The sequence below is a fragment of the Bos mutus genome, chromosome 11 (genome assembly GCF_027580195.1).
Source record: "Bos mutus isolate GX-2022 chromosome 11, NWIPB_WYAK_1.1, whole genome shotgun sequence".
NCBI lineage: Eukaryota > Metazoa > Chordata > Mammalia > Artiodactyla > Bovidae > Bos > Bos mutus.
The window spans coordinates 103591562-103616746 of NC_091627.1; the positions used below are offsets into that span (position 1 = coordinate 103591562).

Consider the following 25185-nt stretch of genomic DNA (forward strand, 5'->3'; position numbering starts at 1 on the left):
GCGGTAGTTTGGGCATTCTTTGGCATTGCCTTTCTTTGGGATTGGAATGAAAACTGACCTTTTCCAGTCCTGTGGCCACTGCTGAGTTGTCCAAACTTGCTGGCATATTGAGTGCAGCGCTTTCAAAGCATCATCTTTTAGGATTTGAAAGAGCTCAACTGGAATTCCATCACCTCCACTAGCTTTGTAGTGATGCTTCCTAAGGCCCACTTGACTTCACACTCCAGGATGTCTGGCTCTAGGTGAGTGATCACACCATCATGGTTATCTGAGTCATGAAGATCTTTTTTGTATAGTTCTTCTGTGTATTCTTGCCACCTCTTCTTAATATCTTCTGCTTCTGTTAGGTCCTTACCATTTCTGTCCTTTATTGTGCCCATCTTTGCATGAAATATTCCCTCAGTATCTCTAATTTTCTTGAAGAGATCTCTAGTCTTTCCCATTCGATTGTTTCTCTGTATTTGTTTGCATTGATGACTGAGGAAGGCTTTCTTATCTCTCCTTGCTGTTCTTTGGAACTCTGCATTCAAATGGGTGTATCTTTCCTTTTCTCCTTTGCCTTTTGCTTCTCTTCTTTTCACAGCTATTTGTAAGGCCTCCTCAGACAACCATTTTGCCTTTTTGCATTTCTTTTCTTGGGGATGATCTTGATCACTGCCTCCTGTCCAGTGTCAGAAGGTGCTAACTGCTTGGAAAACAAAAGTCATGCCGGAAGGGGATTAGCAAGTGCAGGTGCTGTGGGCCCGCAGGATAGACGGGAGGGGGAGGCGGCAGAAGGCTGGAAGAAGGTCGGGGCAGCCACGCAGTGTCGAGTCAGAAGGTCCACGCAGGGCACAGGCTCCGGGGAACAGTAGGGGCACTTTGGGCCTTGCAGACACTTTCATTACTGACTAGAGGATTTTTGCAGAAACTAGTACCTGTGGCCTTAGTTTCTGATAAGTGAATATTGAAACTTTTGCAGCTCATAAAGGTCGGGTATCAACAGACATACGAATACATCTCTGGTCAATAATATGTTCATGTCCTGGCCTTCTCCACTGAGCTAACAGAAGTAGATGCTGGGGTCTGAGCACAGGAGTGACCGCTGTGTGGACAGTTGCCTGGCTGGGAACGGTCTGCTGCCTCTGGCCAGACGAACCGCTGAGGCCAGCGGAGGCCTGCCTTTTTGGGTGATAGTTTGCTTCTTGCCGGGGGATGTCTGTCCTGAAGGGCTGACTGTTTGCAGAGACAGCTCTCAGCAGTAGGGGTGGAGCGGGGATACATGCTGGTCAGAGCCTGGCCCTGCCGGGGACCCATGCGGCCCAAATAAGTCCTCATCCCAGAGAAGGGTGTGTCTGCTGGAGAGGGAACGGCTGGGGCTGCCAGAGCTGGGAACAAAAGAGAATAAGCAATCAGAAGGCAGCAGCTTGCCATGCTGAGCAGAGTGAAGCTGTTTTCCTGGAGAGGAAAAACATGGGAGCAGCCAGCCCGCTGCCCTGTGGGCCCCTGCCTGCCCCCACCCTTGCCCAGGGTCCTGGCCGGGGTGGAGCTGCCCGCCGGAGGGCTGCTTCTGGGGCTGTGGGCTGCTAAGCTCGCCCTGTGCGTGCACAGCTGTGAGCCTGGAGCAGGCAGGACTGTTGTGGAAACTATCCACAGACTTGGAAGGCCTGAGCAAGGCAGCACAGCCCTGGTTTTGGTGAGAATCCAGATGGTGCCTGTCTTTGCCCAGAACCTCCCCGCTCTGTCTCCCTGCTGCCTGCTCTCCCTTTCTGCAGGGATCAGACGCTCAGCCAAAAAGCCCTGGCCGCCTTCCAGCAGCCAAGGGCCCCGGGCCTGACTCCTAGCCCTCACCCAGCCCAGCTGCTCCTGTGGGCTGTCTCAGCCCGTGACTGGCCGAGGTGCTGAGCAGGTGTCTGCGGCTGAGCTGGGGAGGAAGCCAGGTGTGCCGGACCGGGCTGTGATCAGGCGGGAGCTGGCCCAGGGCTTAGCCCTCGCCCTTTGGGCCAGCCCACACCTGCTACATCTGAAGAGATGGCGCCTTTGTGAACCTCCCTGGCCCCACACCTTCGTTCTGGGTCCTCCCTCCCCAGGGCTATAGGCAGCCTCAGAGGGGCCCAAGACTTGCCTGCCTTCTGGAGCCCCAGCCTTCAGTCAACCCTGGGGCAGCTGGTTGTCCTTGCTGGGGCCCAGTCGAGACTGCCGAGACCAGGTGCAAGGGCTGGGCAGGAAGGGTAGCCTGCTGCAGACCCCTGACTTAGGAAGCTGCGTGTGCCCACGTTCACAGAGGGTGGGCGGTTTAGGTGCAGGGCAGGGCGGCTAGCAGGCCCAGTGTCATAATAACCAAAGGGCACCGTGTGGACCTCCTGGGGAATCCTATTCCAACAAAACAACTGCGTGCAGACATTGTTGAGACGATCAGAGAAACCTGAGCACAGGTGTGGGGTCGTGTAAGGAATGCTTGTTAGTTGTGTTGGGCAAGAAAATAATGTGATTACTTTACAAGGGGAAAAAAGTCCTTATCCTTTTCTGTTAGAAGATCTTTGTGGGTAAAATGATCTGAGGTTTAGATTTGCTTTTAAATTCTCTGGAAGGAAAAAGGTTGGAGGGGTTGGGGAGGATGTGATGAGTGCAGTCATCATTCACATTCAGACATGGGCTTGGGGGCAGTTCTCAGCCTCTTTTCTTTCAAGAGCATTGAAAGCCCTGTGTTGTTGTTCGGGTTCTAAGTCACATCTGACTCTTAGCGACCCCGTGGACTGCAGCACGCCAGGCCTCCCTGATCATCACCAACTCCCAGAGCTCACTCAAACTCATGTCCATCAAGTCGGTGATGCCATCCAGCTACCTCATCCTGCGTCGTCTTCTCTTGCTTTCGATCTTTCCCAGCAGCAGGGTCTTTTCCAGTCAGCCACCTCTTTGCATCAGGAGGCCAGAGTATTGATGCTTCAGCACTAGTCTTTCCAATGAATATTGAGTTGATTTCCTATAGGGTTGACAACCCCCATAGTAACCAGTGGGCTTGAGCAGCAGCAGCTCAGAGTGGGAAGGTCTTGTCCGGCGGCGGCGGAGACCCTCTTTCTGGTCTTGTTTCTTCTAAACCGAGTGTCTGCTCAGTCCCGGGCTGTGGATTAAAGCGCTTGCGTGTCCTCCTTCACTTGTCTGAAGCAGCAGCCCCCAACCTTTTTGGCACCAGGAACCAGATTTGTGGAAGAAAGTTTTTCCATGGACTGGTTGAATTGGAGGGGCGGGGATTGGGGATGACTTGAACGCATTACATTTATTATGCACTTTATTTCTATTATTATTACATCAGCACCACCTCGGATCATCAGACATTAGATCCCAGAGGTTGGGGCCCCCTGGTCTCAAGGATGCTTGCCCTGGGCCACTACCTATGAGCACGTGAGCCTCCTCCCCAGGAAGAATGGGGGAGCTTGTCTCCACTCCACAGCTGGGGACAGGCTCCAAGAGGCCACACGACTCCCAAGGGAGAGGAGCCAACGGTCTGGCTCCAGAGCCCATATTCCTGCCAGCCGGAGTATCCCCGCCACGCATTCCCGAAGCGCCCCAAGAACTCGTGAGTGACGCCCCCTTTCTCCTCCCCAGCTGTCCTCGCTCTGCCAGCTCCTGAGCCTCATGAGGCCATCATCCCTGAGGCGGTACCTGGGCCCTGAGACCGTGCTGCCTGGCCAGGAGCAACAGCCAAAAGCCAGTGCCCAGCTCGACCACAAGGTGAGCACCCAGCCCCTGCCCGCCTCCACCAGGGCGCCACCCCAGGGATGGCAGGGCTGTCCACACGTCACAGCCTCGGGAGCTTAAGGCTGCCATTCCCAAAACCCCTGCCGCACAGGACCACGCCCGACCAGCTGCTCCCACCCACCTCCACAGAGCCTGTCCCTGGCACCCCTCACAGAGGTGGCGCGCTGTGGGCACAGGCACGCAGGCTTGTGGGGTTTGCTGCGTCCTTTGCAGCCTGGCGTGGCTTTGTTGGAGAGGACACAGGAACTGAATTGCTGGTGAGGGGAGTGGGGTGGGAAGGAGTGCCGTAGACAAGCAACACAGGGAACATTCTCACGCACGAAGCTGCCTGTTTCTGGCTATCAGAGCCGAGTCTAGCTCCCTGTTCCTATGCCTGTGGTCCTCACTAAGGCCGAGTCCTAAGCTTTCCCAGTTCTTCCAAAGTGGCTTCCCAGACCTCACTCAGCTTGCCTGAAAATTACACTTGGAGTAAGTCAGGAGCAACAAGGAGCCCCAGAGCCTGCAGGTCGTGGGGCTTGGAATGGTCAGGCCTGTGGCCTCTGGGGTGAATGTCAAGCCGGGGTGACTGTGTAGGGCCTTCAGGCTGGGATTCCCAAGCTGTGCTCCCTCAATGAGCACCCCCATCCCTCCATCCCTGGGGAATGGGGGATGAAGGATGCAGATAGGCATCTTCCTAATTTCGGAAGGTGGTTAATTCCTAAAGCTCTCCTGGAGGTTGGATGTTAACGATCAGGAGGCCAGCCTTTGGGCATCATTCTCAAAATCAGATAAGGAATTAATTACTTAATGAACACAAAGGAACTATTAAGAAGATGTGATCACCCCCAGGTGTACGTTCCTCTCCTGGAACATGGAGAGAAGGTTCTCAGCTGAGCCTGACGTGAGCACACTTATGAGGCTGCTGCCTCCCAGGAGAGCCTGTCTTCTTTCTTGTCCCTTTCCCCTGAATCTGGAGCCTGTTACGAAGACTGAGTCTGGTTGTTGAGGGATGAGGGGTGCGGGGCTCGAGAACATAGGTGGGGTCAGCCCATGGGGACGGTACGTCTGAGCAGAACACAAGTGGGCAGGCCCCAGGCCTGGGCTAGAGATGGGAAAAGTGACAGGAAGAAGGGAAGGTTGAGAGAGGAGAGTGGAGGCTTGTGTCTGGGTCTGGCCAAGGCACGTTGGGGCCACCCCTGGGCCTCATCTGCCTCGCAGAGGTGGTGTCATTGCCTGGCCAGAGGGTGCCATTTGGCTCATTGCATTCCAGAGCTCGTCTGGTAGGAGATGTCCCTTCAAAAGCCTGGGAACAGAGGGGAGTAGCAGGCTCAGGGTATCCTTTTATTCTTGAGGATTGTTTTCATGCATGTAATCCTGGTGGCTCAGACGGTAAATAATCTGCCTGCAATGCAAGAGACCTGGGTTCGACCCCTGGGTCAGGAAGATCCTCTGGAGAAGGGAACAGCTACCCACTCCAGTATTCTTGCCTGGAGAATCCCATGGACAGTAGAGCCTGGTGGGCTACAGTCCATGGGGTCGCAGAATGTTCGACACTACTGAGCATCTAACACACTCACGCATGTGAAGGATGCTGTGAAGTGTCCCCTTGGTCGGCTGCCATATTGAAAGGGGCAGGCATGTCTCGGCCAGGCGCCCCACACATGTAGGGTATGCTGCTCTAGGGAGGCCAAGGCAGCTCTTGCATGCCTCTGTGGCAGCGCGAGCCCATGGGATTGATCCTGGCCCAAGAGGTGGGGAGCCTACACCAGAGGAGGGGCAGGGCTGGTGGGGGGACACGGGGTCTGCACAGCAATGTGAAGCATCCTGTTTCCCTGGGCCGGGGACTGTTCTGACTGGGAGGGGCTAGGTGGGGCAGGTAAGTAGACTCCCGCCACCCAGCCCCACTCCCCACTCAGCTGACTGACTCCTCATTAGGCCCCAGCGTGTTTCATCTTCAAAGGTGATCAGGCTGCTCACCAGCCAAAAGAAGCAGTGGCGTCATCCGCCCTGTTTTACAGGGAGTGGTGGTCGGGGCTCGCTGAGCTTTTATCCGCAGAGCTCAAAGTGTCTGCCTTCTTTCTCCCTGGGGTGCAGAGGGGAAACTAAGGCCAGAGTGAGGCTGGCCCAAGGCAACCCAGCCTGGAGAAAAGGGGGACAGGCCCTTCCCAGCGCTGGGCCCCATCCCCTGGGCTCCCACTCCCTTCTGTCTAGGAGATTTCCTGCCCAAGGCTGCCGGGTCACAGCCCTTCTCCAGCTGCGGATAAACACTCGTGCCAGCCTCCATCCCACCTCCCCCATCCTGTCTCTGCCTGGGGCCTTGGCCCAGCTCCTGCTTCCCCTGGGAAGCTGCTTCCCGAGAGGCTGGGTGCTCAGATGCCCATGGCATGACTCTGTCTCCTCTCGGGTTCCCTGGCTTTGCAGTTGTCCTTTGACTTGTCTGTCTCCCTGGCTAGACTGTGGGCACAGCTGCTGTCCCAGCATCGCCTGCTGGGTTTGGCACTAGATGATGGAATGAGTGAAGAAGTGAATGAATGCAGTTGCAAGTCTCCCTGTCTAAACTCTCTTCTTCCACCCGCTCTGGGCCTCCCACCCCTCCGCTGGAGAGCACCCTCCCTCTGCATGCCCTCTGCCCTCAGACCAGCCTTTACCGGCAGGCCTCCTTGTCTTCTAATGTCCTCGTTTCATTAAGGCTACAAGGGTTGATGGCCTGGGCTTCTTCTGTGGGAGGCCCTTGACTTCAGAAGTGTCACCAGCTTATGAGAAAACCAATCACAGCCAATGTTTGTAATTATCAGCTAGTAAGATTCCTGCCTAGGGCTTCCCAGGTGATTCAGTTGGGTAAAGAACCCACCTACCAATGCAGGAGACACAGGAGACATGAGTTTGATCCCTAGGCCGGGTAGCCCATAGAATAAAAAATGGCAACCCACTCCAGTATTTTTGCCTGGAGAATCCCATGGACAGAGGAGCCAGGCGGGCTACTGTCCATAGAGTCACAAAGAACTGGACACGACTGAGCGACTTAGCATGATCAGCAGTGTTGTGATCATTTCAGATGCACAGCGGAGCGGCTCACGCATACACACACATCTTTCCGTTCTCCCCCAAACTCCCCTCGCATCCAGGCCGCCACATAACACTGAGCAGAGTGCCCTGTGCTGCACAGTAGGTCCTTGTTGGTTATCCGTTTTAAATATAGCAGTGTGTACGTGTCCATCCCTAAGTATCCCTTCCCCCGTCCTTCCCCACCGGCAACCATAAGGTCGCCAAGTCTGTGAGTCTGATTCTGTTTTGTAAGTTCATTTGTATCATCTCTCTGTAGATTCCACATATACGTGATGTCATACGATATTTAAAGTGCTTTTGGATAAAGAAGCTGCTCAGCCCCCTGGGTGCTTTTGCGGGGGGGGAGGGGGGGCGGGGCGGGGCTGGGCTTGCCTGGTTTGAGAAGGCAGGGTCTCCCAGAGAAGGATCACTGCGGTCAAAGTGATGATCTGGGGACCTGCATGGGCCGGGGCCCTGCGGGTCTGCAGGTGGGAGCGGGTGTCTCAGTGCACGTGTGTGCTCTGGGAGTTGGCCTCCAGGTGCTTCCCTCTGGTCCATGGGCACCAGGTCAGCAAGCAGCCTCCATGTGTGTGAGGCTGTCCTTTCGGCTCCTGTGCAGACAGACTTCATGTAACTGGACTCAGAGCAGCCAGCTCAGCCATACAGCTTGGAACCAAGGGTTTCCTGGGGGCTTTCTGTTTTCTTGTAGCCGACATGTGTAAACCATATTTGGCCAGACTGACTTACTCACTTTTATCCAGATGACTGATGCTTTGGTCATGTTAAACTCCGCTACGTGTGATGTTCCTATTGATGGCATTCCCCTGCCCTTTCTGGCTTCTCCCCAGGGCTATCTTCTTCACCGATGCTACCATGAAGGAATCTGGGGTTCTGTTTTTCCCCTAGGGATTTGGAAAGTCTATAGAACCAAGAGGGCTTCCCAGGTGGCACTAGTGGTAAAGAAGCCGCCTGCCAGTGCAGGAGGTGTAAGAGACGCAGGTTCGATCCCCAAGCAGAGAAGATCCCCTGGAGGAGGGCGTGGCAGCCCACTCCAGGATTCTTGCCTGAGAATCCCATGGGCAGAGGAGCCTGGCAGGCTGCAGTCCACAGGGGTGTACAGTTGGACACAAGTGAGGTGACTTAGCACACACCACATGTAGAACCAGGATCTTTATGGTAGGGTGGAGGTTTACCCCTCGGTTTGGTTGAACTTGGAGATTTCGAGAAGTTAACTATCTCTCGTTGTGTAGAAAGAAGACCAAAGGCCATGGAGCCAGGTGTCCCAAGGCTGGGGCTGTGTGGAGCCAGTCCCGTCTCCTCTGCCTCCAGGCTGCATCCTCCTCATGGTCTGACAGTGTCCTCACGGGACAGACAGCCTAGGACCCACTGGAGGTTCTGCCTCTGTGGTGGTCCCTGTCCTCCAGGGCCCAGCTGCAAGAAGCCACCCCACCCAAACTGAGCCTGGCAGTTGCAGGAGCCCCCATCAGCGTCCTCACCGGGCACGGGGCCTTTGGCCCGTATCTGTGCTCACGAGGCTTTGGGACGGCTTGTTTATAGGAGAAGTGCATTCATGGAGAGGTGAAGGGGCGGGGTGTGCTCTGAGGTCGGGTAAAGCTCTGGGGTGAACCCCACCCGACTGCATGGATTCCTTTGAACTCACTGCTGGGATTTCTGCACCTCTGCGTATCTCTGCACATCTTCTGCAAAGGGCACGGGCCTGCCACACATGCGTGTGCACATATGTCTTGTGTATGCGTGCGCGGGTGTGTGTGTGTGTCCTGTGCATCCCCTGTGTGTATATCTTCATGGTGTGCCCAGGTGTTCATGGAGTTGACAGACAAGTTATACCACTTTTGCTCCTGCGCCGGCCTGTCCCTGTGTCGGGTGACCCTGCCAAGAGCGGCCTTAAGTGACTGGGGTGTGGTTGGGGAGTTTGGAGAGAGGAAGGGAGGGTGCCGCTGCCCTCAGGCTCTCCAAGCCGCCTCTGCACCCTACATTCTCGCGCAGGCAGGCAGCACCAGCAAGGGGACGAGGAGTCTCTCAGGCTTGGCTGGGGCACAGGCATCTAGCCCCGTGTCACCTAGAAGGGCAGGTGGAGGGGGAAGCCCTCCCTCTCCCTCCCCTCTCTGCCTCTCCCTGAACTTTCTGCCCCTTGCCCTGCACCACAGGGAGAGCTGTGCCCACAGGGCTGGGGACCTTGGTCAGGCCGAGAGGAGGAGGGTTGGGAAGAACTGGCTGGTTTTGAAGAATGGGTTGTGGCTATTCTGGACTCCTGAATCCCTTCCCTGGCTAGTCTGTTGTGGGTTCCTCCTCACTTCCTCCAAAACGAGGAACATCTGACATCTTTTGAAATAAACTTTGAAGAGGTGGCCTCTGGGCAGCTGACCCTAAGGGGAGGCCTGTGCCCCAGCCACACGTCACAGCCACCTGAGTGGCTGCAGGCCTCTTCCGAGCGGGTACCTCTGAGCATCTGAAGGCACAGGGGGCCAGGGCTGAGACCAACTTTGAATTCCAACTCCCAGGAATTCTGGCTTCTTTGCAAGTGTGTGAGCCGGGCTTCAAGTGATGTTATTGAGCTGGGAGGAGAGGCGTGGATTCTGCAGGCAGCTGTTGCTAAGCCCAGCCAGCTGGCCTCCTCGGCAGCTTCTGGGCCTGCTGTCTGCCCTGCCCCACCCTGGGCTCAGTTCTCCTGAGGACCCTTCAAGGGTCCCTCCTTAAGCTCAGTCCTCATCCCAGGCGGGTGACTCATCGGCTTCTGACCTAACAGCCCACTTCCATCTCTTCCTCCTTCAAGTCCTCCTGGACAACTCTGTGATCGTCTTCCTCCTATTCTTTCTTAGGAAAAAGTGAACCTGAGCGCCTGTCACATCACATTCAAACCCCACCATCCAAGGGCTTTGTCAGCTCACCCTGCTCCATCCATGCAGTTCTTCTCTTGTGAATCAAACCACTCCACTTGATTCCGAGCAACGGGTGCCCTTCCCAGAAACCTGCTGCTCTTCGGCCTTTGTCTTTGCTCCTGCTGGTCCTCCTTCCTGGTGATGCCTGGCCCGTCTCTTCTGTCCTTGGTGATCATTGCAGTCTGTTTATTCAGCCCTTGGTTTGTCCGCCCATTTCTTCACACGCCTGAACAGAGTCGCCTTTGAGGGCAGGGGCTAGGGTCTAATGCGCTCACTAAAATGCCTGCCCTGAGCAGGTACAGTCTGGTGAGGAACCCTTCCCCATCTCTGTATACCCAGCCCCACCCACCAGTCTCGAGAAGGCCAGTGGAGGGGAGCAGGGCCGGCTTGCAGGATCTTAGTTCCCTAACCAAGGAGCAAACCCAGGGCCCAGCAGTGAGAGCACACTCTTCGCGACCCCACGGACTGTAGCACGCCAGGCTTCCCTGTTCCTCACCATTTCCTGGAGTTTGCCCAAATTCATGTCTATTAAATCAGTGACAACATCCAACCATCTCATCTTCTGTTGCCCTCTTCTTCTTCTGCCTCAGTCTTTCCCAGCATCAGGGTTTTTTCCAATAAATCAGCTGTTCTCATCAGGTGGCCAAAGTATTAGAGCTTTAGCTTCAGCATCAGTCCTTCCAAAGAGTATTCAGGATTGATTTCCTTCAAGATGGACTGGTTTGATCTCCTTGCAGTCCAAGGGACTCTCAAGAGTCTTCTCCAACACCACAGTTCAAAAGCATCAATTCTTCAGTGCTCAGCCTTCTTTATTGTCCAGCTCTCATATCCATACATGACTACTGCAAAGATCATAGCCTTGACTATACAGACCTTTGTCGGCAAAGATGTCTCTGCTTTTTAACACACTGTCTGGGTTTGTCATAACTTTCCTGCCAAGAAGCAGTCGTCTTCTAATTTGATGGCTACAGTCACCTTCCACAGTGATTTTAGAGCCGAAGCAGAAGAAACCTGTCACTGCTTCCACCTTTTTCCCTTCTGTTTGCCATGAAGTAATGGGGTCGAATGCCATGATCTTAGTTGTTTTAATATAGAGTTTTAAGCCGACTCCCTAGCCAGGGAGAAGAAAGAGCTTCTGTGCTAGATCCTAACAGAGTCCCACAGTTGAGTGTGGTTGGCTTGGCTTGAGTCGTGTGCTCACCTCTCAGCCAGTCACATAGCCAGGCATACAGTGATTGGCAGGCCTAGACTACTGGGCTTCACCTGGAGTCAGGGCTGAAGTCCCCACTATGGGGCACCTTGGCCTGGGTGTTGGGGACAGGAGGCTGGGACTTGACAGAAGGAGGGGATGGGATCCTGGGCACTGGGAAACCTGAGTGTCCACAGCATCCCTCTGGTCTTCAGAGCCCCATTTGGGAAATGTAAGGAGGGAAGTGCTTCCCAACAACTCAGTGAGTAAGAAAGATAAGAAAGAGAAAGCAGGAAGCCACTGCTCCAAGGGGCCTCTCCTCTCCTGGAGGAGGCCTTTACCCGCACCCCGGCTAGTTTCAGGGGCTCCCTGCAGTGCACCCATGCACTGATGTGCTCGCGCACACCCAGACATAGATTCCCAGACAGAGGCACTGAGAATCCCATCCCTCTCAGGGCAGCCGGCAGAGCAGGGCCTCGGTTCCAGATCCCCCTGGGGTCAGGGTCTCTGTCCCAGCCAAGAAGCAGAAAGGGCTGTCAGTCCCTGCCTGTCATCTCCCCTGACCCCATGGCCAGCAGGAAGCCAGAAAGGAAGAGTAGGCTGGGTGGGAGCGCGCTCACAAGGGTTTGCCTACAGCCCCTTGGTTCCTCCCACCCGTGGACATTGGACGGGGCAGATGTTCCCAGATAACCCCCTGCAGCAGATCCACAGGAACAAAAATCCCTCAGCCTTCCTGCTTTTGCCTCAGCTTATCTCTTTCACAGGGCTTCCCTGGTGGCTCAGACAGTAAGGAATCCGCCTGCAACGCGGAAGACCCAGCTTCAGTCCCCAGGTCGGGAAGATCCCCTGGAGAAGGGAACAACTACCCACTCCAGTATTCTTGCCTGGAGAATCCCATGGACAGAGGAGCCTGGCGGGCTACAGTCCATAGGGTCTCAAAGAGTCGGACACGACTGAGCGTCTAACACACTCATCTCCTTCCCACCTGGCCCCACCAAGGCACCCAGTTCCTTCCGTATCTCACTGCTGAGCCCAGGGACCAGGGCCACTCCAGGTCCAATTCCAAGTTCAGGATACAGCTGAAAAAGAATCCCTCCGTCCCTTTCCAGTGAGCTCAGGGTCTCAGGTCTGTGAACGCACTTCCTGTGGACAGCTAAAAGAGCAGGTGAGGGGCTCATCTTCTGAGGAATCTGTAGAGGGGGACCCAGGCTGGGCCCCGGGGTCCTCTCACAGCCTCAACAGAGACGTCATATCACATCTCTCCGCCCAGCTGGGGCTTTGAGAGCAGCTGTCTAGGAGGTGGCCGTTCCTGGCGGCTGAGCCAGAAGTCCTGGTCCCACTGGAGGCTGCCAGCCCATCTCCCATCACCCTGTCGGCCTCATCCTGCTCCTTGTTTAGGGCTCCGCCCACGCCCTTGCCTAAAGAGGCGCTTTCATTTACAGCATTGAGTGTCTGGCCTCGCAGGCCCCCGGGCTGAGTCTGGCAGGCCTGCGGCTGTGACGTCTATTCTCTGGCCTCTGTGGCCTGGGCTCTCAGGGACCCTGGGCTGGGAAGAGGTGCTGTGTCATCATGTCATTTCCTGGTGATGCTGCGTGCGTCCCTGTCATTTCCTTCTCTCTGGGACTTGTGACCAGTGACCTGCCCTGGTCAGTCACTTTCAAACTCGGCTTTCGTTTGGGCACCGCCCTCCACTTGCTGCTTCTGGGGCTTACTGAAGCCAAGGTCAGAGAGTGTGATGTTGGAGCAGGAGCAGCCTGAGCAAGAAGAATAAATCATGCAGTTAACTTGTGGGATGGAAGAAGATAGGAAGAAATAGCATCCTAGAGGTATTGGAAGGTACCACCCTCCAGGACAGGTCCAGAAGCAGCTTGCCCAGGGAAGTGCATCCCCTCTTATCTGTCTGTCACCACACTGAGGCTCTTGGCCTGGGACCCCGCACGTACCCTACCTCAGGACTGTTGTTTAGTTGCTAAGTCATGTCCGACTCTTTGCGACCTGGTGGACTATAGCCCTTCAGGCTCCTCTGTCCATGGGATTTTCCAAGCAAGAGTACTGGAGTGGGGTGCCATTTTCTCCTCTAGTTGTTGTTTAGCAGGTGATCTTCCCAACCCAGGGATCAAACCCCCTTCTCCTGTGTCTCCTGCATTGGCAGGCAGATTCTTTACCTGATGAGCCCCTGGGGTCGCTCAGTTGTGTCCAGTCTTTGCAAGCCCATGGACTGTAGCCTGCCAGGCCCCTCTGTCCATGGGATTTCCTAGGCAAGAATACTGGAGTGGGTTGCCATTTCCTCCTCCAGGGGATCTTCCTGACCCAAGGATCAAACTCACATCTCCTGCACTCCAGGTAGATTCTTTACCACTGAGCCACCGGGGAGGCCCACTTCAGGATTATTCATGACTAGTTATTTTTGTTGTTATTTGCCCAGCCTCTCCTGGGGCTCTGGCCTGCAGCCCCCAGGGTTAAATCTGTTAGGAAACATTCACAGCTCGTCCAGCTTAAGGGAGCATGTACGCACATCGGTTTCACTCCTAAGCCTTACTGGAGGTAGTCATGCAGTCAGGGGACCTCTCTAAGCTCAGCTTCCACATCTACTGTGGCCTCTGTGGGAGTGTGCTGGGTCAGGGTACTGTGCAGTGGGGCTATAGGGCTCAGTTTGACAAATGGAGAAAGCAAGGAAGAGAATGCATTAGGACCCAGCTCTAGCCTTGGGCTTGAAATGGTTCAGTCTTTCCCAGACTTCACTGGTACTAGAACCAACCTTCAGCATGTGTGTGTCTCTGTCACGCGAGTGTATGTTCTATCTTCTATAGATGTCATGTGAGTGTATGTTCCTCGGTTCTTTGTCTTGTCACAACAAAGATTTGGAGCAACGGACATTAAAGCCCTCGGTGCATCACAGCTCTCGGGTCTTGGACAAACCGTGTTACAGCTCTTAGGCAAATTAGTGTTACAGCTCCATTTTATTTAGAAGATAGCAGGAGAATCCAAGACTCAAAGAGAAGAGAGTGGAGGAGTGCGTGGGGAGGGAGAAAGAGAGAGAGAGAGCACACGCGCATGCACGCGGGAGAGAGAGTCCGTGAGAAAGCGCTTTGGCTCCTCCTTTTATAAGTTTTTTCCTCCACCTGGGCCTGCCCTATGCAAATTGGGCTTAGCCAGGAGTGCTGTTTGTTCTGTTTGTTCTGCCTGAAGTCTTCACTCTGGTCCTCGGACCTTCCTTGTCTTTTTTAGCCACGGCCATTTTGGACTCCTTTTCCCTATTCTACCTACCTAACATCTCCAAGGGATCAAACCCCCCGAGGGGACCCACAGGTGGTAGCGATGGGACCTATGGCACAGGTGTTCCAAATGGGGCTGAGAGCAGAGTGGACTGTGGCCCCAGGACAGCCTCTCTCCCAGAGCCTGTGAGCATGGAGCGGCGAGCCCAGGGGAGCTGCTCTGGGGTCCTGGCACCCCAGGCAGGGGCCCGGGCAGCAGTCGGCTTTGAAGGCCAGCTTGCTGAACCATGCCTGTGCATCGTGTGCTCCTGGGCCCCGGCAGACTGGCTAGAAGGTCCTTTGAGTCAGTCTGTCCTTCCCAGCGGGTGTTCCTTGGTCAGCCTGAGTTTTCCCACCTCCCACCCCCCACAGCAGCCACCCCAGAGCCTGGCTGGATTGCTCCTGAAGGATCCCCCAACCAAGGGCAAGGTCTCCCATACCCCACCCTCACCCGGGCCCCAGGCTGGCAGCGTCTGGGGAGGGGGCTGGGTTCAAAGGGTTACCTCGGGTGATCCTAGGCTCTTGGTCAGATCCGAGGTGGGAGAAACTGCACAGTTCTCGAGGCTTCCTGGGACATCCTCTCCCTCCCCCTCTCTGCCCTTTCTTAGGGTAAATAACGCACAGCCAGCTCCCTTGGCATTAGCTAGAGGGGAATTTTCTAAAGCATGAATTTCCTGGGAAACGTCCACCCTTTCTCCCTTCATCTTATGACGAAAGCTCTACAAACGGAGACTTGGCCAGCAGTTCCCGGGTTGGAACTAGCTGGGCCAGAAAAGGAGGCAGTGGCCTTCCCCTCCCCCAGCCCCTCACGGTGACAAGCCCTGCGGGCCTGTCTCCTATCTCTCTGCCTTGTCATCCTTCCCCAGGGGGAGGACAGGGCGGCCTCCAGGCTCTGGAGCCGGGAAGGAGGCATCCAGCACAGCTCTTCTCAGAAAAGCCCGCCCACCAGACCCAGAAGATGGAAGCCGCAGGCTCCGCTGGCCGCGGTGGAAAGGGACCATCCTTTCTTGTCAGCATTGGGTTCAGGCACGTCCCGTGTCTCAGACTCTGCCTCTCCCCAAGTTGTTGACTGAGGTTTCCAGGCCCTGTTTCCCATGGGGGCTTCTCAGCCTCCACTCACGGCCAGTCTGGAGGGACTGGGTGGCTTGAGCTGTGGAGCTGGGGAGGGGCCCATTCTACAGACAAGATGTCCAGGCTTGGAGGGACACGAACCCCTACCAGGGGCATGCCCCCCGCACTGCTGGGTGACCCTGAAGCCACGCCGACCCCTATCCCCGCATACACAAACACACCTGCCCTTGAGGACCTGGGCTTCCCAGGTGGCTCAGGGCTAAAGAACACGCCTGCTAACCCAGGAAACTCAGGTTTGATCCCTGGATCTGGGAAGACCCCCTGCAGAAGGAAGTGGCAACCCACTCCAGTGTTCTTGACTGGAGAATCCCAAGGAGAGAGGAGCTGGCAGGCTACAGTCCGCAGGGTCGCAAACAGTCAGGCACAACTGAGCGATGAAACAACAACAAAGGGAGCGCGGGCTGGAGGAAGGGCCACCAAGCGCTTGCGGCCCTGGCCTGCCAAGGCTTGGCCTCTGCCCAGCTTCCCTTCCCTACGTCTCTGTGGTGCCAGCAGGACAGGATGGGGCTTGCTGAGTTCAGGAATTGGTCACAGCTCAAACGGAGCAGGAAACGCAGCCCTCACACCTGGCTGTTCACTGTCTCCTGCCCAACCCGAACCACCCCATCTCCCCGAGGGCCTCCCGGAGCCCCCTCTGCGCTCACATTCTGACCTTCACAGAAACAGGGCCGGGGAGAGGAGCCTGGGGGAGGCTGGGGGTTCAGGAGAATCCTGGCAGGCCCCCAGTGCCCTGGTCTGTCCCTGTGTCTGAACCAGAGGACACACACTGCCTTACCTCCCCTCGTCCCCTCAAAGCAGAGACCGCGGGTCTAGGGGGTATGAGTGGAGGAATGGTCTACGCGACTCTGCTGCTAACAAAGTCCTTATTTCTAGAGTGTTCAGCCTCTCAGTCACGTCTGACTCTTTGTAACCCTATGGACTGTAGCCCACCAGGCTCTTCTGTCCATGGGATTCTCTAGGCAAGATTTCTGGAGTGGGTTGCCATGCCCTGCCCGGGGATTGAACCCAGGGATCGAATCCTGGTCTCCAACATTGCAGACAGATTGTTTACTGTCTGAGCTACCAGGGAAGCCCCCTTTTTCCTAAAGCACCACTGTCAAGACTGCTGTCTGGGTCCTGATTTCTGACCACAGGTGGTACCTTATTCCCTTCAATCAGAGCAGTCTTTCCTAAAGGGCCTCCGCTCACTTAGGCCCACCTGCAGGGGTCACCCTCACATGCTCCCAGTCATCCTTCCAGGTAGGTGTTGTCCTTTGGAAAATCGACTTATAAAAGGTGATTTAAAGGGCTTTTCTTCAGAATTACTTATTCCTTCTTGCTGTTCCCACACCTTAGTTCAGTTCAGTCGCTCAGTCTTGTCCAACTCTTTGCGACCCCATGGACTGCAGCATGCCAGGCTTCCCTGTCCATCACCAACTCCCAGAGCTTACTCAAACTCATGTCCATCCAACCATCTCATCCTCTGTTGTCCCCTTCTCCTCCCACCTTCGATCTTTCCCAGCATCGGGGTCTTTTCTAGTAAGTCAGTTCTTTGCATCAGGTGGCCAAAGTATTGGAGTTTCAGCTTCAGCATCAGTCCTTCCAGTGAACACCCAGGACTGATCTCCTTTAGGATGGACTGGTTGGATCTCCTTGCAGTCCAAGGAACTCTGAAGAGTCTTCTCCAACACCACAGTTCAAAAGCATCAATTCTTCAGCGCTCAGCTTTCTTCACAGTCCAACTCTCACATCCATACATGACTACTGGAAAAACCATAGCCTTGACTAGATGGACCTTTGTTGGCAAAGTAATGTCTCTGTTTTTTAATATGCTGTCTAGAGTGTTCATAGCTTTCCTTCCAAGGAGCAAGCGTCTTTTAATTTCATGGCTGCAGTCACCATCTGCAGTGATTTTGGAACCGAAAAAATAAGGACTCTCACTGTTTGCATTGTTGCCCCGTGTATTTGCCATGAAGTGATTGGACCAGATGCCATGATGTTAGTTTTCTGAATGTTGAGTTTTAAGCCAACTTTTTCACTCTTCTCTTTCACTTTCATCAAGAGACTCTTTAGTTCTTTGCTTTCTGCCATAAGGGTGGTGTCATCTGCATATTTGAGGTTATATTCCAGCTTGTGCTTCATTCAGCATTTCTCATGATGTACTCTGCATATAAGTTAAATAAGCAGGGTGACAATAAAGGCAAAGGAGAAAAGGAAAGATATAAGTATCTGAATGCAGAGTTCCAAAGAATAGCGAGGAGAGATAAGAAAGCCTTCCTCAGCGATCAACGCAAAGAAATAGAGGAAAACAATTGAATGGGAAAGTCTAGAGATCTCTTCAAGAAAATTAGAGATACCAAGGGAACATTTCATGCAAAGATGGACACAATAAAGGACAGAAATGGTATGGACCTAACAGAAGCAGAAGATATTAAGAAGGGATGGCAAGAATACACAGAAGAAATATACAAAAAAGATCTTCATGACCCAGATAATCACGATGATGTGATCACTCACATCACTAGAGCCAGACATCCTGGAATGGGAAGTCAAGTGAGCCTTAGGAAACATCACTACGAATAAAGCTAGTGGAGGTGATGGAATTCCAGCTGAGCTATTTCAAATCCTAAAAGATGATGCTGTGAAAGTGCTGCACTCAATATGCCAGCAAATTTGGACAACTCAGCAGTGGCCACAGGACTGGAAAAGGTCAGCTTTCCTTCCAATCCCTCACCTCCCCCTGCCAAAAAAAAGCCCCATATTCAGGATCGTATTCCTGGGATTTTCCCTCCAGATTCAATGATGGGAATCGGCATAAGAATGAAATTGTGAAACCTGTTTTGTTTTTTTTTTTCTCAGTAATTCCCCACTGCACAGACTTCCCTCCAGGGCTGTTTTCAGATCCCAGGCCCACCCTCACCACGCCTCCCAGCCAGGAAGATAGTTCTGAGAGGAGTTGGGGGTCAGGGGCCAGGGGAAGGCGGGCCAGAGCCTCCACCTGAGCCAGTGGTCCAGCTGGCATGTCACCTGTAAACAAGTAAATGTTTACAAGCCTCAGGTTCTCTCTGCCCTCTGCCACACTCCCAAGCTTGCCCCTCCCAGCCACCCTCCCTGCAGTCATTGCCCCTGGATGTTTTCCTTGGCGTCCCCCCTTCTCAGCTTCTCCCTCCACTTGCTCAAAGCCCCTCTCCAAGACCAGCCTCGGGCTCGGTGCTTTCCAAGGTCTCCGCCCTCTGCCCCGCCCCACACGCACCCCAGACCGAACTGGACATGGTCAGTTATAATTGGCATTGTCTCCTTTAAAATTAATGTAAAATTTTTTTCATTATATTCTGATTATATGAGGAAAGCACACACAGTGTAAAGAAATAATCTTAAAAAAAAAAGATGAAGGAGGAGCTGTAATTCTTCTCAGATTGGTGGTTCCACTTGGGTGGATTCTATCCCAACAGATTCTAGTGTCTGCTTTCCCCACGTGCCCCCTAACCCCCTCTGTCCCCCACTGCTTGGTCTCCCTGCTCCAGAGCAGCTCTGAGTGGCCTCCACTGCCCGCTGTCTGACCCCTGTGCCGCCAGCCAGCTGTTTCCAGGGTGCCCCTCCCTCCCTCTGCTCCAGCTCAGCTGGTTCCCCAGCAGCGATCGGTCTCCCAGAAGTGAGCCCTGCCTCAGCTTCTTGCATCAACCCCTGGGGTCTATCTGCTGGTGTGATTCCTGCCCCCACAGGGCCATCTTCACCTCAAATCCTACTGCTCCTTTGGGGCCTGGTTGGGTTTAGTCACTTCCTCCCTGAAGCCTTCAGAACTACTACACATCGCCGCGACCTCCTTCCCCGAAAGGTGGAAGGACCCTTTCTCCTTCCCGGCCAAGGCGAAGCTGAGATTCATTCAGTATTCATGGACCAGACAATTGCCTTCCTGAAGTACCTTTTCCCCTCTAGCGTCTGGGTGTTTGTGGCGGTGTCTTAGTCAGGGTACAGCGTCTGGTACACAGGCCTGAGCCTGCTCTCTGGGGCTGAGGTGGCGGGAAAGAGCCGTTTGCCAGGACTGCAGAGCTCAGGAGTTCCAAATGCCCTGGGCCTCCGAGGGCAAGGCCAGGCTGGGGAAGGGGAATCCTGCAGATGGAGCTGGCTAGGGATGCTGGATCGTTCCCCAGCACCCCCGGGGGCATCATGGCCTGGAGGCACACCCAGTGGTCTCCTACTTTTCCCTTGCTGCCAGGTGTCAAGTCCCAACCCGGCCAGCCCATGGCATCGGCCACCTGCAGGCCTCAGACGTTGTGCTAAAGAGCAGGCTGGGGCCTGGGCAGCACAGGTGCTGCTGGAGGAGCGGGGCAGGTGGCCTGTGTCCTCGGATTTTGCACATGGTGTTTGAGTGGGAGAAGAATGTCTACACTCCACAGTGTCTGCTGTCCTCAAACATGGCTCCAGCTTCTGCCCCTAGGAGGCCGCCGACTCTGTGCAAAGAGGCTGTCACTATTTCTGGGGCACCTCCAGATGCTGTAAAGGGGGAGGGTGATAAGGGCAGGGGAAGTGGGGGAACAGGGGAACCTCGGCTGACTCTGAGCTCCCACCTCATTATCACCAAGCCGGAGCCCGGCTGGCCACCTCTGGAGCCTGTCTGTCCCCTCCCAGCACAGCCTCGGGGTGGCTTATCTGCCCGGGGCACCACGGTGGGGTGTTTCCTGCCACCCTTCCTATCTTAGAAGGAGCCTGAAGGGGACGAGGCAGTGGGAGCCTCTGAGTGGGGGAGGGGTGTGCCCGCTGGGTGCCAGGAGCTGGCTGTCTTCACAGCAGGAGCCTCGCCCGTCTTCGGGGCAGGTGAGCCCTGCCCTTCATTCCCTCTGTGTAGCAGGTGAATGTCCCATAAACGAATGGGCCCCAACAGCCTCCAAGGGGACCAGGGGATCAAAGCATCCTCTTATCAGATAGAACTGGCCTTGGTCCTAAGTTCACCCCTGGTTGTCCAGGGGGCAAGAGCAAGGGCATGAGTAGGTGGGTGAGGGGGCAAATGCTCAACCAGACTTCCTTCCCTCTGTGCCTCCTCAGGTCAGCACAGCGAGGGTGTCCAGACTGACCTGCACATCTGTCTGTGAAGGGGTGTCCACGGGAGCCCCAGGGCTGGGGGACAGTGTGAATTTCCAGGTGGCAGAGAGTTCTTCCTTTACTGAAGCAGGAGAGGATGGTCATTCATCAGGGCCCTAGAGAGTGCTGAGTGAGTGGGGCCCAGACCCCTCTTGGAAGATGCCTCCCAGACACTGCTGGCACAGGAAACCCAGGCTGGGCTTGCAGCAGTGGAGTCAAGGAAGCCCGTCTCTCCCCAGGTCTGCTACTTGTGCCACAGCCTCCTGACCCTGGCCGGGGTGGTGGTCAGCTGCCAGGACCTTACTCCAGACCAGTGGGTGAGTCTCCTGAGAGAGGCTGGGCTGGGGCTGGCGGTGGAGGAGCCCAGCCCACTGCCAGGAACTGGAAAGAGTGGGAGGCTGAGAAAAGAGCAGGCCTGGGGGAGCCGGCCTCATCCTCCTCCCAGCAGGCCCTCTGAAGGGATACTGACCCATGCCCCCAGTCGCCCATGCCTCCCCTCCCTTTCCTGCCCCACTGCTGAGCAGTCACTCAAACCCATCCTCCTCTTTCTCTAACTCCGTGCTCCCCTCCCCTACCCTGTGGCCCGCCCTCCCTGCCCTCCCGTGGCCTCTGCAGGGAGAGCTGCAGCTGCTCTGCATGCAGTTGGACCGCCACATCAACACCCATATCCGGGAGAGCCCCCAGGCCATGCATCAGACCACACTCAAGGACCTAGCTGCCCAGACCTACATCCGCTGGCAGGAGCTGCTGGCACACTGCCAGCCCCAGGTGGTGCCCCCACCCCACTCGCCCCCAGGCTTGGAAGGGGAGGGAAGTGGTCAGTTGACTGACCAGAGCCCGCAGAGTGTCTACCCCCTCTGCAGCTGCCAGGCTCCTGGCTGGGAGATGGGAGAGGGCAGTGGGGGTGGGGGAGATGCATCCCTGGTGGACCGTCGTCCTTCTTACCAAGGGGCAAGTGCCCAGGGCAGGCAGGGTGCAGTGAGGGGGACACAGACAAGCTGACTCCTGGGGAAAGGCAAAGAGAAACTTCACCCCAGAGAGAGGGAGGCGCCTAGACCAGAGGGCCGGTTTGTCGAGAGCGGTGCCAGGAAGGGACACCAGAGGCACCAGCTGTCCACCCTCTGCCCAGCTGTCCTGCAGGCTTGAGGTTGGCCTCCCACTCTGCTGGGAGGAACACACCCAGGCGGCTCTGCTGCTGCTGCTGCTAAGTCACTTCAGTCGTGTCCGACTCTGTGCGACCCCAGAGACGGTGGCCCACCAGGCTCCCCCGTCCCTGGGATTCTCCAGGCAAGAACACTGGAGTGGGCTGCCATTTCCTTCTCCAATGCATGAAAGGGAAAAGTGAAAGTAAAGTTGCTCAGTCGGGCCCGACTCTTAGCAGCTCTGGTCCCTCCTAATTTTTGTAGCAATGATCCTGCGCTCCTGATTTTTCAGACTCTCGGAGTGATAATTGTTCAGTCACTCAGTCGTGTCAAACTCTTTGCATGTGACCCCATGGGCTGCAGCAACCCAGGCGCTCCCACCCTTCACTATCTCCGAGAGTTTGCTCAAACTCGTGTCCATTGAGTCAGTGATGCCATCCAACCATCTCATCCTGTCGCCCCCTTCTCCTTCTGCCCTCAATCTTTCCCAGCATCAGGGTCTTTTCCAGTGAGTCAGCTCTTCACATCAGGTGGCCAAAGTATTGGAGCTTCAGCTTCAGCATCAGTCCTTCCAATTAATATTCAGGGTTGATTTCCTTTAGGATTGATTTGTGATAATATTCATAGCTAGTATTTATTGAACAAAGATCCTCTTCTACATAAATCCACATAACCGCCCCCCTCCATGAGGCAGGTATTGTTGCGATCCCATTTTACAGATGGTCAAGCTAGCGAAGAGTCACTGAGAGGTTAAACAGCTTGCTCCATCACGCAGGCTGTGGCTTGCAAATATCAAGACCAAGGCACCAAGCCAGCCTGACTTGCACGCCTGCAGAATTAAGCACGGTCCAGCCCCTCTGGCAGCCTGGCTTCTGGCCTCTTGTCGGTTCTGCCAATAAGCAGCCGTCCCACCCCCAGCCCCTGATAGAGATGAGCTGGGTCTCCTAAGAACTCTGTCTCCAACTCCCCTCCCACTGCCCCTGAACCCCCAGCTCTCCTTCCCCTCCGTGCCCCACCCCCCAGCGGCCCGTAACCTCTGACTTGGGGCTGACACATCAGCCACAAGCTGTGGCTTGGGTCTCAGATTGCACAAGTCTCTGAGAAAGCTGGAGAGCAAGCCTCACCCTCCACCCCTGAGGGACTAGATCACACTGGTCTCTGGTGGGAAGCGGTGTGCTTGTCAGGAGAAGAAGGAAACATGATTGGCGGCCTGGCCGAGCCAGGGCCAGGCCCCAGCTTCCCCTCATACCGCCTGGGCCTGCGAGCTGGCAGTAGAGGGAAGCAAGGCAGAGCTGTGGCCGGGCGGCCTGTTGACCTGCCGCATTCTCACCTGCACAGGAGCCCCCGGAGCCCTGGGGCTTAGCGAGTGGCAGGAGGAAGCCTTGGTGGATGTTCAAGGGGCAATGGAGAGTCAGGGAACATCAGGTCCGTGGGCCCCACGGGCCCAGGCCATCACACCATGTTTTTCTCTTTGCCGCAGGCCCAGTACTTCAGCCTCTGGGAAGGTGTCTAATGGAGCAGGGCAAGGGTGGCCTGGTGCTTCTGGCTCGCAAGAACTGAACACGGCCTAGGTAACGAGTCATGGAGGATGGAGGCCAGGGGAAGACCAACCAGCCGAAGCGAGCGCCTGCCTCCCCCGCTGCCCTGAGGCCCGCTGGGCAAGGGTTCTGCCTTGCACGTCTCCATCCCTTCCCCATTGTCTCTGCTCCCCAAGACCATCGTCTCCAAAACTCTGGTTTCCCTGGGCCTCCCAAGCCCCCAGCCACCATCCTCCCCACCCTCCTCCACTTCTCCCTGTGTTGTTTATGTGAGGGTTCTTTCTGCACACTAAAGTCTCAGCATCAGTGGTTTAGAAGAGTTCCTCCGATCCTTTACTGAGGGCCTGTGCCCAGCGTCCAGTTTCCTGATTTCTCCGCTTGTGCTTTGCAGAATTCTCACCCGGGGCCAGTTGTGTGACTGGGTCTCAGGCCCTGCCCTGCCCCCTGCAGCAGAGGACTGTTTATTAAACCTTCAGGGTTTATGAATAGTCTTGGCTATGGCCTGAAAGCTGTCAGAAACCCTGGGAGCAGGGGTGGGGAACATCCGTTTGGACCAGTCTGAAACCACCCCCCTGCTGCCACTGGGGAAGAGCCATGGGGTGAAATGGTAGATGAGGGCTGTAATTACCCTTAATTCGGTTTATTGTTGAGCTCTGAAATCAACTCCCAGACTTAGGTGTTGGGAGCGGGGTTGGTTAGTTCCCAATACTTTTTGTTTTCTCTTGGCCTTACCCAAGATCAGGTTTTGTGGGCCCTGATCCCTAAAGGGGCGCTAGATGTCTTCGACCTGCTCCCTTTGAGAGCAGGTATCCTTCGGCACCCCCAGGATATCCATGGGTATCACTTTCTCTGGGTATCACTTTCTCTCTCTGCCCTGAGAATCCATTGCTAGTCTCTGGCCCTTCCTCAGCCTTTCTAGGTTGGAAAGGGTTTTGCAGGGGCCACAGGAGTTGAAGAGGAAGTAGCCCTGTGCACTGGGCCCGTGCCCATGATCCAGCTCAGCCCCTAGCGTCTGCCCGCATTCACCATGGCTGTGCTTGTGACTGTCTCTGTTTATTTGTCCCTCTCCTCTGTTCTGTCATGCCAAGTTAAGACTGGTTAAGGAGGAGAGAGACTCCCCCAAAATAAAGGCCCTTCCAGGCCAAGTGCCTCAGTTTGCAGACCGGAAGGGCAGCCCATCACTCCCTGGGCTTGTTGGAGGTCCTCACTGGGTCCCCAGAATGCTGTGAGCCGGTGTGTGGGCTCAGTCACTCAGGTGTGTCGGACTCCGACCCTATGGACTAGCTCACCAGGCTCCTCTGTCCATGGGAGTCTCCAGGCAAGAATACTGGAGTGGGTTGCCATTCCCTATTCCAGGGGATCTTCCCGACCCAGGGATCGAGCCCATGTCTCTTGCATCTCCTGCATTGGCAGGTGTGTTCTTTACCACTGCATCACCTGGGGAGCTGCTGGGAGTCAGGGGCATCTATAATTCAAAGGGCATGAGCTCACAGCAGGGCGCCAGGCACCATGCAGGTTGTCTCCCTGCCTTTGCCAGGTGAGAGGTGGAGAAGCTCTCTGCCAGGGAGGCTTGGAGGCGCAGGCAGCTTGCCTGGGAGTTCTGGTTTCTTTTCCTGGCCATGTCACAGGCCCCCTCAGCCAGGGCGCTGCTGAGGCCCCAGGAGCATCAGGTAGGCCTGAGATCCTCTGATAACAGAGTGGCGGCTGCGGGAAGCCACCTCCTCAGCCCCCTTCAGGGCGGCCCCGGCTCCTGACACTGCACATCCTGACGGTTAGTGCTCGGCTATTCAGTTTGCTCTGGAAACCTGGAAATCACCTTTGAAATTTCCCTTCTTTGTTCTCGCTGCCAAGGGAGGCCTAAGAAACTGAAGTGGGGATTTTTCCAAATTCTCGAAGCCGCCCCTGCTAGGCTCAGAGAGAGGGCTCGAGTGTCCAGCTCAGGACCCCGTCCTCTCCAGGCCGGGCTCTTGTGCACCGCCCCCTCCCCTCAAGCACACTCACCCCCGAGAGAGAAACAGACACCAAGGAGGGAGGAGGTGTGGGTGCCAGCTCAGGCCCTCCAGAGGCCCCACTGTAACCTGAGCAGAGGTGTGCACTCAGGTCACCCAAGGGCGTGTGGTATCCCTCGGGACGTGTAATGGGCCCTCTCTGGAACTGGCTTGGAGCTGACCAGATCTTCTAAAATCAGTCCAGGACCAGTGAAAGAGTCAG

The 25185-nt window shown here is 55.5% G+C and overlaps 1 protein-coding gene across 1 annotated transcript; it reads left to right on the forward strand.

Moving 5' to 3' along the window:
• Positions 1-871: 871 nt before the first annotated feature.
• FAM178B (family with sequence similarity 178 member B) lies at positions 872-24864 on the forward strand. Its single transcript, XM_070380007.1, has 5 exons — positions 872-1675; positions 3586-3711; positions 20534-20611; positions 20910-21062; positions 22917-24864. Exons 1-5 carry the CDS (start codon positions 1412-1414, stop codon positions 22947-22949), a joined length of 654 nt encoding a protein of 217 aa, XP_070236108.1. The 5' UTR covers positions 872-1411; the 3' UTR covers positions 22950-24864.
• The last annotated feature ends 321 nt before the right edge of the window (positions 24865-25185 follow it).